Source organism: Plectrocnemia conspersa, unplaced genomic scaffold (assembly GCF_051122295.1).
Source record: "Plectrocnemia conspersa isolate PC_06_02 unplaced genomic scaffold, ASM5112229v1 ptg000005l, whole genome shotgun sequence".
Classification (NCBI taxonomy): Eukaryota; Metazoa; Arthropoda; class Insecta; order Trichoptera; family Polycentropodidae; genus Plectrocnemia; species Plectrocnemia conspersa.
Window position 1 is genome coordinate 30,058,897 of NW_028277169.1, and position 17,680 is coordinate 30,076,576.

Below are 17,680 nucleotides of genomic sequence, written 5' to 3' on the forward strand. Positions count from 1 at the left end.
CACCTGCGTCATCAGTCGCAATTTAGAGGATTATTCATTAGTCACCATAGCGATCACTTGAACATCAAAAAGAGAGATTCCACCCTATTTTAAAAAATTAAATCACAACATGATAGATCTCGTTACCAGAAACAGTATATACTCAATTAATTACATGCATCTTCAACTCTAGCCAAGAGTAATGGTACCTAACGTGACGAGTTTCGTTGCCGTCCGGCGACGATCGGTATCGGATGCCATAAAATCTAGATAAGCCATTACCGATATCGGTAATATGTGCGCTGGTTTAACGATTCCCCGATAAGCGTCGATCCTTGTAGCGTCGCGTCGCACAGGGGCCGCATATGCGGCCCGTTGCACGCGGGCCAAGTTTAATATTCCCCCGGAGCCGAGTTCGTCGGGGGCATAAATAACGGAACTTGGCTTCGGAAATCTGAATATGAATACGCGAAGCTCCTCAAATATCTCTCGCACAATGGCGCGTAATGCATTCGTGGTCATTGTGCGGGTGAAAAATGGAGTGCTGATCCCGATACGGCCTTTTCGGCGGAACACAGTTTTGTGTGGGAGCGCGGAACGTGGCAATGCATCGGTGAATATTAATGAAAATAAATATGAAATCGATCAACAGGAGCGTGTGACAGGAGCGTGCGAATAAATATTCAATGGCGTTATCTACAATACGCCGAGAGCAACTGCGTGATTTATTATAATTTTAATGTTAAACTTATATGATTTTATTTTAAATAATATTGTAAAATGTCATTATGTATTAAATATCTTGCACAACAATTCAGAAGTGTCGTCAGTGGGCACGGACAGATAGCGAGTGGAGGCGAAGAGAGAAGCGGCGGCTTCTGTGATGTTAACTAATTGAGTATTATTTTAACGAAGACGCCCATTTTTTATTGAACAAATAAAACACTTTATCACAAGCCAAACTGACACTTTTTATGATTTAAAAGTATAAGTTAACCTCTTTTTGTGTATGAAAGAGTAGTCCAATTGATGAACCCGACACTGATATACAAAACGTAACTTCTTTAACGTAAAACCTTTGAGAAGTCATAGTGATTCAAACATTTTTGTTTAGTAGTCATAGAATGATGACCCTCTAACTCAGATTTCATCTAACAGAAAGAGATATATTCAGTTCGAAGTATAAATACTAAAAACAAAAATAGAGTGGGGGGTAGGGATGCAAATTAATATTATACATAAAAATCTATATCTTATTTATTTATTTATCTACGATAAACTATTAATCGCTATTTAGAAAAAAATAAAAAAATACAATTTTATATTTATATTAGCATAACAATAAATATTAAAATGATTATGAAATTATTAAATATTTTTGTGCTACAGTCTTATTAACTTTGTTTTTACTTTCAAAGAAATAGCTTTTGAGTAAAATATTTTATTATGTGTATGAAAAACTGCAAAAAATTGTAAAAAAAGGAATGGCAGGGGGTAGAGGTGCAAAATATACATAAAAATCTATTAAATTCTTGCGGCCTTTGCCGGACGGAATTTTTTTTATATTCTGTTTCTTTAAAAATTGTTGTTTTAATATTTTAATTTATAAAACTACATGAATATTTTTTTATAATAATTGACTATTAATCGTGTTTTAAAAATAAAACTAAAAAAACTATAATTTTATATTTATTACCAAAACAATAAATGTTAAAGTGATTATGAAATTATTATATATTTTTGTGCTACACAGCGTTTATTAACTTTGTTTTTATTCTTTCAAAGAAATGGTAGCTTTAGAGTATAATATTTTAATATATTAGCGAAATATTACAGTTTTATGTATAATACATAAAAAATAAGAGCGAGGGGAGGAGGTTAGCTGCAAAATATTTAGATCCATTTTCATTATTTATCAAATTAATTATCTATGACCGAAATAAATATTTTTTGCAAAGTTACCTTTCACCCCTTAATTCCTAAGCATGGGTATCCTCTTACCTAATCTAAGTCATCTGAATCCTGCTATCTTAATTTTACTTATATATACTCTAGACCTAATTTATTACTTCCGAGTATTAAGTATTAAATTAAATTCAATCTTTAATATTTTTGCTCACCTAATTTGCAAAACTAAATAAAATAATATATTTAAGATAATAATTTTATTAAATATAATATTCCTAATATTTGTATCTATGCTATGTAAATAATAATATTTAATTTGACTGATATACATTTAAACTATAAAAAAACTGCTTATAACATACATATGTAATTCAAAGAATTTATTGTCACTTTTATTTACTCAATTTTTCTATACACCAATGAAAAACGACAAGAGTAATTTTATTAAAAACTATTTTTAGAAAATAAAAATAAAAAAATATTTTCACTTTTATTTCGTTAGTAGATAAACATGATAGGTCAGTGCTGTAAGTCTAAAACTGACACACAAAAGACCTGAGTTCAAATCCCTTTTAAAAAATAGTGTTTTTCTTAAATTTCTATATCGAAAATTGGATGTATAATTAGTATATCATATAATTATAATTCTGGTCGATCATTGCAGATTAGGTTTTTCTAGCTTTTCTAATCTTACGGAGGAATAACGTTATAATTGATTAAAATCGAGTTAGTTTGTATATACTGTACATCAAAATGAGCTAATAACGAGATTGATTTCAATTTTAGATACTTTTTATGAAAAAATATAAGCAATATAAAATAAAATATGTGCACTCTGTATATGATTTTTTTAATAGGGAAATAATTAAAAGGTTTTCATTTAATTTAATTTACAGTTAAATAGAGTAATATTTGTTATCACATTTACACGAATAGCTTTCTCATATTTTCTCATGCATTATTTTCGTTGTATCTTAGTAAAGAATATTATAAATTGATAAAAAATATCTAAATAAGATTATAAATAAATCAATACATATTTTCACAATACTATATTCTTTATATATTTGTGTAAATAATTCGAAACAAATAAAACAGAGTGCCCTTAAAAATATATTCTCATCAGGCCTCAAGGCTCAGTGAAAATTTTCCTTTTGTGCGTGTTCACAATATTAATTTCAAATTTATCATCAATTCTAAATTTAATTTGAAACAGCCTTAGGCAACACAACATCAACTCAACCGTAACAATACACCAACAATGTTGAATGCAAATTCAGTGAATGTTGGGGGGGGGGGGGTAAAACAACAATAACACAAAATTACTACGAGATCTCACCTGGATTTTACAGTGTAGCGTTTAGTTTTGATGTTCCTGTCTGGAGCTTCGATCTCTATAACTTCATCTGATCTGCGATCTGTAACAAATATGAAAAACATTGGATAAGCACATATAAAATAAATAGTATCAAATGTTATTTTTTGCAGATACATTAACAAAATGAGCTTAAATTAAACTTTTCACTTTTTACTTTTGAGCTTATACTATAATATATAAAGAAAATAAAAATCCATTATCTGCACTATACTCTCAAAGGATTTTCGAGAAAGAGGCTAAGCTTTGTTGCCGCACAATTAAAAGAATCCAACTTTGTATAGATAAGAAAGCTTCTAAAACTTTGTCCGGGTCAATTTAACACATTGTATACACACATGTTTATGTTGAATGTATGTAAGTACGTGTGTGTTGTATGGGATGTATCCGTACAAATCAGGAGTTTAACTTTTTAATTAGAATGTTTCTTGATACAGCTTGTTATCCTTCTTCAATTGGAATTTCTTTGAAATGCTATTCATTATTTTCTTATGATGTGTACAAACGTGATTCACGTAGCGTTAATAATATTAGGGACTTTTTTATATTTTTAATTAAATTTCTTAAACTTTGAATAGTAACATAATAAAAAATCAATAACAGAATCAGTCTGTAAATAATAAAAAATATATATTGAATTTTGATTACACAACATTTATAAATATAAAAAAAATGGTGCGTACATTACCTTAAATACTTACTAAACTTTATTATTAATTACAAATTAATTAAAAGTCTTGTATTTATTATTGTATAAACACATAATCCTTTTTTCTATAAATAATTATTATGCGTTATTATAATATTGTTGTATGTTACAGAAAATGTGTATTTATAGAGAAGTTATATTTTCACTAATATAAATATAATTCCTGTTTTATTAATAAATATATATTTTACTAGTAAAAATATATTTTAATTGATAGGCGTTAGATAAATTTTTGCTGCTCTAAAATGTATATAAAAAATGAGTTTTAAAGACGGTCACATAGATGCTTTACAATAATTATAAATAATTTAAAGTTGTTCATCCTATTGAACCTTTATTATATATAGAGTATCTATCGTTCACTTTGATCCCTAATTTGAACAGCAAGGATATTGTGTGGTTCATGGAAATGCGTTTGTCTGTCGTTCTAATCGGTTTAAATAAATACATGTATTATTGTAAAGCTGCTTGTGTATTGCGGTTTTAGTAGTTCAATTTAATGGCTAATATACTTCACTATTTATCGAAAATTATTATAAAAGGGGGTTTATATTATATAGTTTCCTAGCTATAAATTCGCTTTAGAAACCACATAAACACACGTGTATTTCCAATTAAAACTGATATGTAAAATTATAATATTAACAACTTGAATAGCGTGGCTTCGTAAACTATGCTGTGCCTCAAATTTATGAATAAATTAAATCAGTATCATATCTCACGTGTGAGACAATATAGTGAGCTGGATCCCCATGAATATGTAGCATGCAACGTCCTTGCTGTGCAGGGTAAAAAAAATAATCGCGAAGGATACAAAACAGTTAAGACCAACCTTTTCCGCGAGCTTCGCCTTCTGTATAATAAACACGAAGGAGCAAGAAAAACAACCGAGGGTGAGAAAGGAAGAAGTGGAGAAGAAAAAACTTTTCGCCGTTTTTAGTTAGAGGCGATTGCCAATTAGTTGAGATTATAACTTGGTCTTGCGGATGAGAGTGGGGGTAAGAGTGGGCGTTCGGCGAGGGGGAGCGGATGGATGCTGGCGCAGTAACAGGGCGATCACAAACTATCAAGCGTATTACTATTAAAACGTTTACCTTGCTGCAAAGTTTTTAATTTATGCGAACTTTATAGATTAATTCGATGCACGCTGATTTAACTCTATAGCTCTATAAAAATATATAATCTACTATATAATATCATACGTATAAGAGTAGAGCGAAAAGTTCGTGGATTAAATATAAGAGGTAGATTTAAATTCAATAAGTAACACTACAAGATTTTTGCAAAAAAAGTTCTTTAAACTCATTTATGGCTTTGAATAATATATATAAATTTAAATAATACAATTTATGGTATAAAATATATTTTTTAAATTATTTCCGTTAACTTTGTGATTTAATTAGTTACAAAAGACTTGCTAAAAGGGTATCATACAATTAATTTTGTTGTGTCCCTTAATTAAATATTTTAAGAAAGAATGTTTATTTATTGTCAGCATAATTAACGGATGTCAAAGCACTTATTTTAACAAAGGCACTAAAATGTCAGTGTCCAGTGCAAACAAATAACGTGCATATCATTGGATTCTATTAAATGTTATCAAATTCGAATATATCGTTACGTATTTAAACAGTCTAACGAGATCTATATTAAACAATAAAAAAGAGTCTAGTTCCGCCCGAAAACATTGAAATTAGTTAGACGTTGAACTTCCATTGAATGGTATATGAGCCGTACTGAAACGCTTTAGTCAGGAACTGCATAAATATCTACCATTTCACTTCTGAATTAATTAGTTCAAATGAACTGTTATGCACAAACCGAACGTGGCAAACACACACTTTGAAAGGGTTTTTGTCTCAAAACTAGCGTTAATTTACTGTAACCAAAATGATTATCCATCAACAAGGATGCAAGACAATAGCGTAAAGAATTTGGACCACACTGCTCTCGTTACGACCAGAAAATATCCCATGAATAACACGAGTTTTGTTCTTACTGTAAATATTCTCCATCATTGAGAGAATATTTCTTTGTTGCGAAACGGTCATGGATATAATAAATCACCGGATCCACAAGATTTCCGTTGCAGTGCAATACGATCTTGGATAATGGCCATCAAGCAAATGTCGCTTTCTAAAGGGGTATTTCGCCGTTTTAAAAAGAGACTGTAGCGATTGGCTGGATGATCGCTGCATAATTGAGATTGGTCAGTAAGCACTGGATACTTAAGCATGGACTCGGATGAGAAGAAGGCAGTCACCAACAGGCACTCGAAGAGACCAGCAGATTCACCCCGACTGGCAAACGAGTCCCTAATGACAAACGCGAAGATAAGTCCTGAGACTCCCGAACACGACCATTGCAGCAAGAGTAACTGCCTCTAGACACCCACTGCAGGCATCTACAACACATTCAAAGACCACCCACGGACGTCATCCCTGCGCCAGCTTCTCCACCACCGCTCAGAGGAAACATCTCGCCATTATAATGTTATAATACTTTAACTAGATTCCACCCTGGGTCTCACTGGCTACGAAGTCATCACTCCGGCAAGTTTTTATTTTTAATATAAAAGCATTTTTTTAGTTTTTCTTAAAAAATACCCCCTGAATTGTAAATATATAATATTCAAATTTTATAATATTGATTGCTAAAAAATATAATTATGTGTACTAGATATTATATACAATTTTATATTTAACCATAAAGGTGATTAATAAATAAAGTTAGTCAACAACATAATCAACAATGTCTAAATTAAATCGTTTCTATAGACGCGACGATTGCTTTGTTAAATTGTACGTTAGACTTTTCGTCCAGAGTTCCTCAACGTTTCCTTCCCACTCAATCAGCAAACTATTTGACCGCTCCTTGTGCATAAAAACACCCTGTGTTTGCGGTGGAAAAAATAAAAATAAAATAAAACATCACCCTCGACGTCTATTCATACTTACGAGCGCAAAAACAGAGTAAAATGCAAATAAGAGGGCGCTGAAAAGTTTCGAAAAGAACTTTTTTTAATGCTCCGGTACGATATGAATTATGAGGTTGCGGTGACCGTTGTTTAAGCATTAAAAAGCGGGAAAGAGTGGCCATAAATAAAAGTTAACGCGGGGGCTCCCCCGATGGTATTCGAATTAAACGCGCGCGCCATTGACCCAAGGCTATGTAGATATACCGTAGACTTTCCAAGTCGCCATCTGCGGAATTTATGGTCTGAAGACTCTTCGGCAAGAACATTATTTAGAAGATTCATGAGGATGTGAATTTGAATAGTTAAATCCCAGAGAACTGTTTCGGTTTGCCGTTAAAGCTATAAACAAAGAGCTCGCTTTCTGAATGATAGGGAGCAGGAGAAATTCTGAAATGAAATACAGATCCACCGATAGCTTAGCTTAGAAATATATTTTATTTTCATAAATATAAATACAAAGTATAGTATATATAAAAGGTCCCTAAAATCACAAGTCTTTTGTGCGCTGAGAGGATTTTACGCGATATCCATCGAACAATTTTAAAAGTACCAGGACTGGAAAAGATTGACATTGAGCAACTGAGAAACATGTGGGTTGATCTTGATATAGTATTTTTCGAGAATATTAACTTTTATATGCTAACTGAAACGTACCTGATTTATACAATAAAAATATGCTGTTCTTCATTCACTATGAACAAATATAATATATTAATAAATTCCAAACTCGTGTTTGAATTATCTAGAATTTGAGGCGCACTCATCAGATTCGCGAAATCATGGTCACATACAGCGCCGTGCGAATGTGATATATTAAAAATTGTGTATGGAGACGCGTGAAAGAAAAGTCGGGATTAAATGTCGGATTTGATTAAATGTGTATTTTTGGAAGCGTCGAGCAAAAAAGTCGTTTGTCTCGGATGCGGTGACAGGTCGGGTGTCATGACGTGTACGTGTATGAAACGTATCTATTTAAATATTTATTTTATTATAAAATACGTGTTATATCAGCATTAGATAACACATATTGTAATTCCTCGATAGAAGCATATTTTTTTTATTAAATATCAGCATATTTAAATTTTTGATCATTTTTTTGACAAGCTTCTCTGCTATCAAATTTGTATGAAGGTGTTTGAAAAATTGCTGTTTAAAAGACCAGTGCCCATAATTTGAAAGAAAATGGTAATTTTTGAGCACAAGTTTCCGTTGGAATCACTGGACCATTAATAATGAGCATGCAATAGAATAAATGAAAATCTGCTTCGTGATCTTTCCCGGTGTTTCTCAGATGAAGTGTGACAATGGACTCATTCATAAAATTAAAAAAAATGTTACCTTCTGAGCTAGAAAAAATCATACCTAAAAAATATGGGTATTGTAATAGAAAAGTAAAGCTGGAGTGACACATGTCAATATTAGAGTCTCCAATTCGAGTAATCGAGTACTCGATACTCGAGTATTTTTGTCTATTTTTCAAGTACTTGATAATCGAGTATTTTGAAAATTACTCGATTAATACTCGAAATTAAAAATTTTTGAAATATTTCAGAAACAAAAATAACTTTAACTCGGTCCGGTAAAGGTTAACGTCTTGCTTTTATTTGGCGTTTATGCCCGAAGTCCCGAGTTAGAGCGGTTACTATCAGGTATAATATTTTCATAGTTCCATAGTTGCATAGTTCCGGTCGTCGGTATGTTAGTAGGTACGACGGAGAAATTTCTTTTGTGTTTTCTGTTCGACAGTCCCGACTTATCTAATTTATGGCAATGAACAATATGAAATATCAACAAAATTTTTTTTTAGGTTTTATGACTATGCAGTTGTAGCGTAAAGTGTTGTAAATTGTTTATACTGATCCCTCAGCTTAAAATATAAATCAAAACAATTGTGTGTTTTAAAGGTATTTAAAGTAAAGTCAGTTCTTTGCAAACCGTTTAGCTCTAGAGTGAAAGGGATTCACCCAAATACATCTTCGAAGGATATAGATTTAAATTCTACGCATTAATCAGAAGGAGTAGAATATTCTATATTGTTAAGAAAAAAAATCAATTCAAGAAGAATTACAAAATGCTATTTTGTCAATAGTCGAAGGAAATAAGAGAAAAGCAGAGAAGGGAATGAAAGAAGAGAACATAAAAAGAGAGTTCAAAAAATTTTATATCTATAAAAAGCGAACAGATATAAATTAGAAGCCTTATCCAACGCGTTAATGACAATAAGACCAACATCAACAGCAACGGAAAGGGTTTTTTCCATAACGGGAATAATAAAACCAAATGTTAGCAGTAATATTAAATTCGAGACACTTTTTGCATTATTGTTTTTAAAAAGTATGTTCGTGAAGTTAAAATAATTGTAAAAATTAACATACTAAGTATTTTATTTATTTATTTATATGTGCACGAATTTGAATAATAGCTATTTTGATACATTTGGTAAATACTCGAAAGTACTCGAGTACTCAAGTATTTTAAAATTTTAATATTTGATACTCGAGTAGTTGATGGTTCGAGTAATTGGAGACTCTAGTCAGTATATTAGGCCACTTAATCTACATCATCGATCTACCAAATGCTGAAAAAATATTACAGACACACTGAAATTTTAACCGTTGGTGATAATAACATAGAAGCAATATTTAAACTGAATAGCTCAATCTCCAACTAAATGAGAGTAAGTCAGTGAAAGTGAATTTCACCCATCGACACATAAACTATCTTAATGGCGTATCTTAATGTACGAATCATTTCTTTCTCTAGTCAGGCAAAGTATCTGGGAATGACACTATATGCTAAACTACACCAGAAAGAACACTTAAAATTCAGATTGTGATGGAAAATGGGAAAAAACTGATCCAAAAAAAATTGAATGATGTACTAAACCGTTAAATCAATAATTTATACAAAGGTTCCGGAATAATATATTTTAGTGTGCTGTTAATGCAGCATGCTACATACGAAACTTTGCCATTAAGACAATACCATAAGTCATCCAGAAATTTGTTTTATCACATCAACAAAAACTAAAGGATCAGATGATGTTAAGCCAAATGACATGTAATGCACATGTATCTAAACAATTTATTTTAAATAGTAATTATTATTATTTATAGCGTTGTAAGCAAGGTTGTATTTTTAAGTGTTAAAATCATAACAAAATATTCTTAAATAATATTTTTTATCACCCTACCTTCTAGTTTTGAAGGGAAATACGCATTTTTTAAAAAAAAGCGCCTGTTTTGATATTTGCGAATTAAATTCTGTATTCTGTAAAGTGTATAAACTTATTTTAATTATAGTTTCTAACTCATCCCGAAGCGCAAAATGCATAATTTTTGGTATGCGATTTTTTCAGTATATGAACCGTTCATTATCCGATTCACCATTACAATTTAAAATGTAATATAAAAATATTTTGAAAATTAAAAATATTCTACAGATTCTCATAAACAAATTTCTCGAGAATTTTAGAACACAATCTCTAGTTATAACCTATCGAGTGTAAAATGTGCTTGTTAATAAATTAATTAGCGAATTTACAATTTCATCGATTTTTTTACTACAGCTAAATTGTGGATGATTTGGCAATCGCAATATAATTATGTAAATATTTTTAATTATAAGGTTGAATATTTTTTTATAAATATATTAACTAGAAACGCAGATGATTAGGTTATTCGAAATGAAGGTCGGCAAAAAATAAGGACATTAGTAATATAAAATCACATTAGAAAGATTGCTCCAAAGTTATTATCATATACGGTTTTGCAAATAGTTTTTGATTCGAAACGAATTGCAGCCAAATTCATTCTAAAACCCGAAAAATTGTGGGAAAGGTCAAGTTATAATTCGATTAAAAAAATTTTTTTTTCATAATTTTTAAAGGGCAAAGTTTGCTTCGAGTATTAATTAAACTCAATACTTTCAAATGACATTTTTTAAAGTGATTTTAATTATCATTTTTTTAATGTGAGTTTTAAAACTATGATAAATGGAATAATTAAAACACCAAAGATTTTTATTTTTACAGATTTTGATTTTGCTTCAATGATCTTAAAAAAATAACTTCACTATCGAATATTTGCGTTCTATTGAAACTTTTCATATATGTTATCCTCACATTTTTCACACACATCCAAAAAGAAAATCTCACAGGTGAGAGGTTAGCGGCTTACTCGCGCGCCTATCGCGAACCTTTCACACAGATTTTCGTATTTTCCACCTTTCCAACTAATCCGATCCACTTTTACCGCCCACGCACACTTCCCAAGAAATTATACGTTTGTTTCCCACATCCTAGACGATAAGGTTAGCGTGGACATACTACAATTTATACAAGAGGGGTGTTTTATTGTTCGCCAATATACATATACTACAAACGGTTAGATTGATGCCGACAAATTGTTTTCCCCGCGCTGAAGTTCTCATTGTTTCATTAGTCAAAATGACGACGTTGGCTCTAGAGCGAATTTAATTACGCAATTTTTCCCAACCCAGACGGGTAGAGTGCAATATTAAAGGTGAGATGAGATGCTGGCAACATTGCATTGCCAACGGTGCCTGTAGTTATGCCCTTAGGTGGAGCTCAATTGTTATAATCAACAATGAGATGCGGGATTTTATAGGCAGCAAAAGCTGGCAGCTTAATTAAGGTTCCATTATATATATATATATATATATATATATATATATATATATATATATATATATATATATATATATATATATATATATATATATATATATATATATATATATATATATATATATATATATATATATATATATATATATATATATATATATATATATATATATATATATATATATATATATATATATATATATATATGTACTATATGCATATGCCTAATTAGGGGTCTGTTTTTTACTTTTAGATCACACGTGAATAAAACCGTCATGCCATAGCGTATTGAAAGCTTTTTCTATATCTAATATTAAAAGGCCCATACTCTATTTTTTTCAGTAATAACTTCATTATTTCCTGATTTCTGGAGATGCAAGAAAGTCCCCTCATTGTGAAACCTTCGTGAAAGTGTATCGAAAACTTCAGACCGGTTCTGCGCAAATTCCACTGTCACTAATCTCTTGTGACTTTCAAAGGCAGTGGCATAATCCAGACCAATGACTTTCAAAAAGCATTAGACAAAGTTTGTCACGAATTATTTCTTTGAAAGATGAGCAACATTAGATTCTCGAATGGTCTTGTTAGCTATTTTTCGAGTTACGTTTTCGGCGATAGCTATGAGGAGCTAAAAAAAATATATGGGGTGAAGCTTATCTTTTATATTATAGATGTACACCATAACGTTTTTTTTAAATGTTTAATTGTGTGTATATATATATATATATATATATATATATATATATATATATATATATATATATATATATATATATATATATATATATATATATATATATATATATATATATATATATATATATATATATATATATATATATATATATATATATATATATATATATATATATATATATATATATATATATATATATATATATATATATATATATATATATATATATATATTGTTTGTACTTTCATGACGCATTGGGGCAACCTATGCTTAGATTTGTAATACAAAAATACGTGTATGCTCTGTCAAACTATTAAGTTTGTGTTATTGAGTGATTTGAGCAAAAGACAAACTATTTGATATTAATTTTAATAAACGCAACAGAATATGTTTTCTAAATAATTGTAAAAAACTTATGAAAAGATAAGCTTTTGGAAATTAGTAGGATTTTTATCGTGTGAATTTTAACTGTTTTTCAAATGTTGGGGAAATATATAAAATATGAACAAGAATTAAATCTCATTTGCTTTATTTAGAGATTTTTTTATTTTATGATTTTTTAAATACACTTAAAATTTCCTGTTAGATAACTCTGCAAATTTATTCGTTATCTATTTTACATGATTTTCGTACTTTGCCTTCAGTTTTTTATTATTTAAATGTTTTAGTGAATTCGAGCGTTATCTAGCATCATGCTTTGCCCTAATCTGTGTTAGCCATAACCTTTATGGGTTTTAACGCTGTGTTTTTATTTTTAAGTGATTTAGTAATTTTTTATGATTTTAGTTTTAAAATTCATCTAACCACTTTTCGTTTTTAATCATCTTTTTAAATATACAGCAGTTTTTATATAAAAAGATTTAATTTTTTATCGTTGCTTTCTGATTTTAATAAATTAATTAATTTATGTAGTAATTTCAATATACATATGTATATTTTTACGTGTATTTTCTGATATTTTAGCTTATGTATATGCCTTTATTTTTTTAATTGTTCTATTTAATTTGTTTTCAGTTTTAGAATGCTATAAATTTGTAGAAAGAGCGTTTTTTAGCACATCTGCCTTGTCCGGATTTGTGTTAGCTTTATGATATTTCCATAGGTTCTTGTCTGCTGATTTTAGTTTTAAAGCTTACACTATCTGAATTTTCAGTTGGTTTAAATTTAAGCAAAGTTGCATACTTAGTTTCTCCTGACTACTTTCAATAGTAGTTCAATATATTTATGTGCATTTTTATGTGTGGGTACTTGTTGGATTAAATAATTATTATCATTAGTAATTGTTTGAGTCAGTCAAAGTATAATTTAATTTTTAATATATCATCAAAAAGTTTGTTCTTTCTAATAGTCCTTATTTTTTACCATTGACTGCTTGTCTTTTATGTCATTTTTAACGCCTTTCTCTTGTATAAGTACATTCTATTAATAAACCCAAATATTTAAAAATAGTATCTTTGCTTAAAGTATACTTAAATGTAAAAATGTTATTTTCTATTTCATTACTTTTAAACATATTATTTTTGAGTTCATAACAGCAGTATTCAAAAGCAGTTGATCTGATACATTTTCCAAATCTTTATTGTATTCTTCTACAATTTTTGACTTTTTTATTATTTATTTCAAGTTTTTAAGAGCTTGGTGCTTTAAGGCTTACATACCGTATTTTTGATAGTCGATATTTTGAATCAGTAGTAGCATTATTTTTTAAGCATTTTAAGCAATATTTCGAAGCGATTTCTGTTCATTAAAGATGACGGAAAAGTTTGGCAAAATATAAATCTGCTGATCGCCAAGAAGTTAATTATTCGCGTTAAATAAAATTGGAAGGTAGTGTGCTAAATATGTTCTATACACCCATACCTCGCTTTACGGCCTAGAAACGTTCCACGAAACTTGGCCGCAAAGCGAAAAGCCGTATAACGAATCAATTATTCTAATACAAATTCATACAAATTCAATGGGAACGGTTCCAAATTTGTTAAATATGTAACATGGTTTATCATTTAAAATGCATTTTATCTTTTTATTTCATTTAAATCAAAAATACATACATAACAAGTACATACATTTGTACATAAAATAATAACAGACTCCAAAAACCAACAATAATCCATAAACAAAAATGAAACAACTTCATGTTACATAAAATATGTGTATGAATACATACATATTTTTTTTAAAATGGCTTTAATCTGAAGACGATAAAGAAATGGTAACCTGCCGATCACTGTCGCTCTCATTTTTCGCTGGTAAGGATGGGCCTGGCTTAAAAAAATTGTCCAACGTTGTTTGTCTTGCCGTCTTGTCCATTTCGTTCTTCAGTGATTTATAACAGCTAATGGCTGAGTTAATTCCTCGAGAAACTTTAGCGCTACGTTCGACGTCAGGATCGTTTTCAAGGAGAATGTTTATTCCTTGTTCGAAATAGGAAAAAGCTTTTGACAATTTTTTTGATGTTAGCTGTTTGAATTCAACAGGCTCTGTCTCTTCATCAAATGCCGGTTCTGCTTGCAACTGAATGAGTTCCTTATAGGAAAGGGGTTCCCTATCAGCTTCAAGTAGATCAAGCACATCATGTTCGTTCAAACCTTCAAAGCCGAGATCATGTGCTAGATCCAAAATGTTTTGACTAATTTCAGGAAGGCAATTAACTTCTGCATCAGTACTTTTTACACATTCTGGCCATATTTTTTTCCAAACATGGTTCATTGTTGTTAATTTTAATTTCTTTCATGATTCACTGATGCTTTCAACAGCATTCTTGATGTTATAGTTTTTCCAAAATGTTTTAATTGAAGATTTACCATCGGTTTCCCTTATAAGTTGTCGGAAAGTTCGGCGTAGGTAATATGCCCTAAAAGTGGCTATTGCACCCTGATCCATTGGTTGGATCAGTGCTGTTGTATTTTTCGGAAGGTACTCAATCATGACATCTTCAGATAGTTCGGATAAATTAGTAGGATGTCCTGGTGCATTATCCAAAATTAGCAAAGCCTTGTTGCTTAAGTTATTGTCTCGCAAATATTTTTTCACTTCTGTGCAAAAGTGATTTTTTAACTAATCCTCTAAAGTAGCTTTAGTTAGCCAAGCTTTCTTGTTGGATCTCCATATGACGGGTAATTGATTTTTATTTAGTCCTTTAAGAGGCCTTGTATTTTCGGACAAATATATTAAAAGTGGTTTTAGCTTAAAATCACCCGCGGCATTTGCACCAAGTAGCAAATTTAATCGTTTTTTAGACACCTTATAACCAGGCGCAGATTTTTCGGTTTTTAAAATGTACGTGCAATCAGGCATTCGCTTCCAATAAAGCCCTGTTTCGTCTACGTTAAGCACTTGTTCAAGTTTATGACCACCTCTTTCAATAATTCCCTTTAGTGTTGGGATATTTCTTAGATGCGGCCTGATCGGCGCTAGCTGCTTCACCTTTCATTTAAAAATTATGCAAATTTAATCTATTTTTAAATTTTTTTAAGAATCGACATCGAAAAAAAGTTTTTTTGCCGTTATAGCGAAATATTTTAGGCCGTAAATCGAAAACGTGCCTTAATTGAAGAAGGCCGTAATAGCGAAAGGCCGTATAAAGAGCGGCCGTATAGCGAGGTGTGGGTGTACTTAACTACAAAATTTTATGTAAATTATTGATTCATCTCATTCAAAATGAATAAATTGTCAAGCGTGATAAAATGCGTAATATATACTTGGCTACCAATCACAAACTATGCATCTTATATGGCTGATTTAGATAAGCATTATATACAATGATTCCAACATAAGCTTAACCACTTTTTTCGATCACATCTCATATGTATATATGCGCATCTCCTTTATACAGTATAACGTTTGTTTTGATTGATTAAGATTTCAAAGATGATACTTTAAGATTTTGAGCTTTAATTATCTTAGATAAGAGATACACCTGCGTCTATATACTCGCAGTAATTGCGTAATAGATTAACATAACGTTAACGTATTACACATACTAATTTGATATTAAACTCACCAATTTTGAGCTCCTCACGCCCCCGATACCACACTAGCCTGGCAGCTGGTTTCGAGCTTCTCGCCTGGCACTCCAAGGTTAGTTCCTGGTTTTCTTGAATTTCGATTTTGGAATTCGGAGAATATCCTAAAATGTCAACCGATGCCGGGGGAGCTGAAACAATCAAGAAAAATAAGCATTAAAATTGAATTTCGACCATTAAGCAATCTTGTTCGGGTAGTCAATTAATAGTATTTTATGCGGTTGCGGGGGCTCAGCCCCGGCGAGAGCACCCCCATCGGGGACTGAGCCCTCATTCCACTCGCGCCGGTGGCTAATTGTATTCAAATCGCTGGAAACGAGAATAAACAACTGGAAAATCCTTTTTTTCTTCCATGCCGCAGTCGACCATTATGAGGACTTAATATTCAAAGCGATGCAAAATAGGCGGTTGATTTTTTCGCTCGTTACTCCTCTTAAACGGTGGCTCGCGCTGATTACTCTTAGATTTATTTAATAAACTTTTTATGCATATTTCAGCAATCTTATTATTAATTTGATATTATTGGAAAACGCAAAAGTAGCGTTATACAGTTACTTTAACAATTAAAATAACAAAAAAGATCAGATTTTTTAGTTAAATATATAGTATATATATTTGTGATTAAAAAAAACAATGTTTCAATGTAAATATATATAAATTTTAACCTATAAGTATTAATTCTATTTTTTCTCCATATTGAACTCGATTCCACTTATTGTGCATTACAACAAATCCCCATACATATGTTTCATGTGAAAGAGCATTATGTATATGATCTGAACCTATGAATATATTTATACGATACCATAACGAATGCGAATTCGATTCGAAATCCAATATCTCGATTTGGAAGGATTTTGCCGAAATCTAGGACATTTCCCAATACAAGCTATATATACTACGTGCGGTTGTAGGAACCCCGTGGCTTTTCCCCTATATACGATAGAGTAGATCTATCAGAGTTTTGCCTTCTGTCTATCTTCTCACAAGTTACTCTGTAGCCACCCTGTGTTTCCCTCGACGAAGGCGACGAATTGATTTACATAATTCGGACTTTGTTTCGAACGTGATGGCTTAAATAATAACAATAGAAGACTAAAAGCCGTTCTCTGCGAACTCAATCTAATCTAATTTCTTATGTGTTGGTTCGTATTACATATTTGTTGTTTAATATGCCGATATGATAGGGTTATGGCTTAATAAATGTTGCAATTACGTTTTTGGGAATATAACGAACGTCGATCGTGATTAAAACGCTAAATTGCTAATAACGGTGCAACATTAAACGGCCGTTATATAGCGAATTGTATGATTCTATAATAACAACATCGATAAAATTATTTATCTGATAACATAGAATAA

At 30.7% G+C, this 17,680-nt stretch overlaps 1 protein-coding gene across 3 annotated transcripts in view; it reads right to left on the reverse strand.

The window, feature by feature from the left end:
- The window catches only part of LOC148235412 (nephrin-like), a 630,188-nt gene that overhangs the window by 87,055 nt on the left and 525,453 nt on the right, over positions 1–17,680 (reverse strand). For all 3 annotated transcript variants that reach the window (XM_088186958.1, XM_088186959.1, XM_088186957.1), the window contains exons 5-6: positions 16,297–16,449; positions 3,227–3,305 (exon numbers count right to left, since the gene is read on the reverse strand). In XM_088186958.1, the coding sequence (XP_088043084.1) occupies positions 3,227–3,305; positions 16,297–16,449 (232 nt within the window). The remainder of the gene's footprint in view (positions 1–3,226; positions 3,306–16,296; positions 16,450–17,680) is intronic.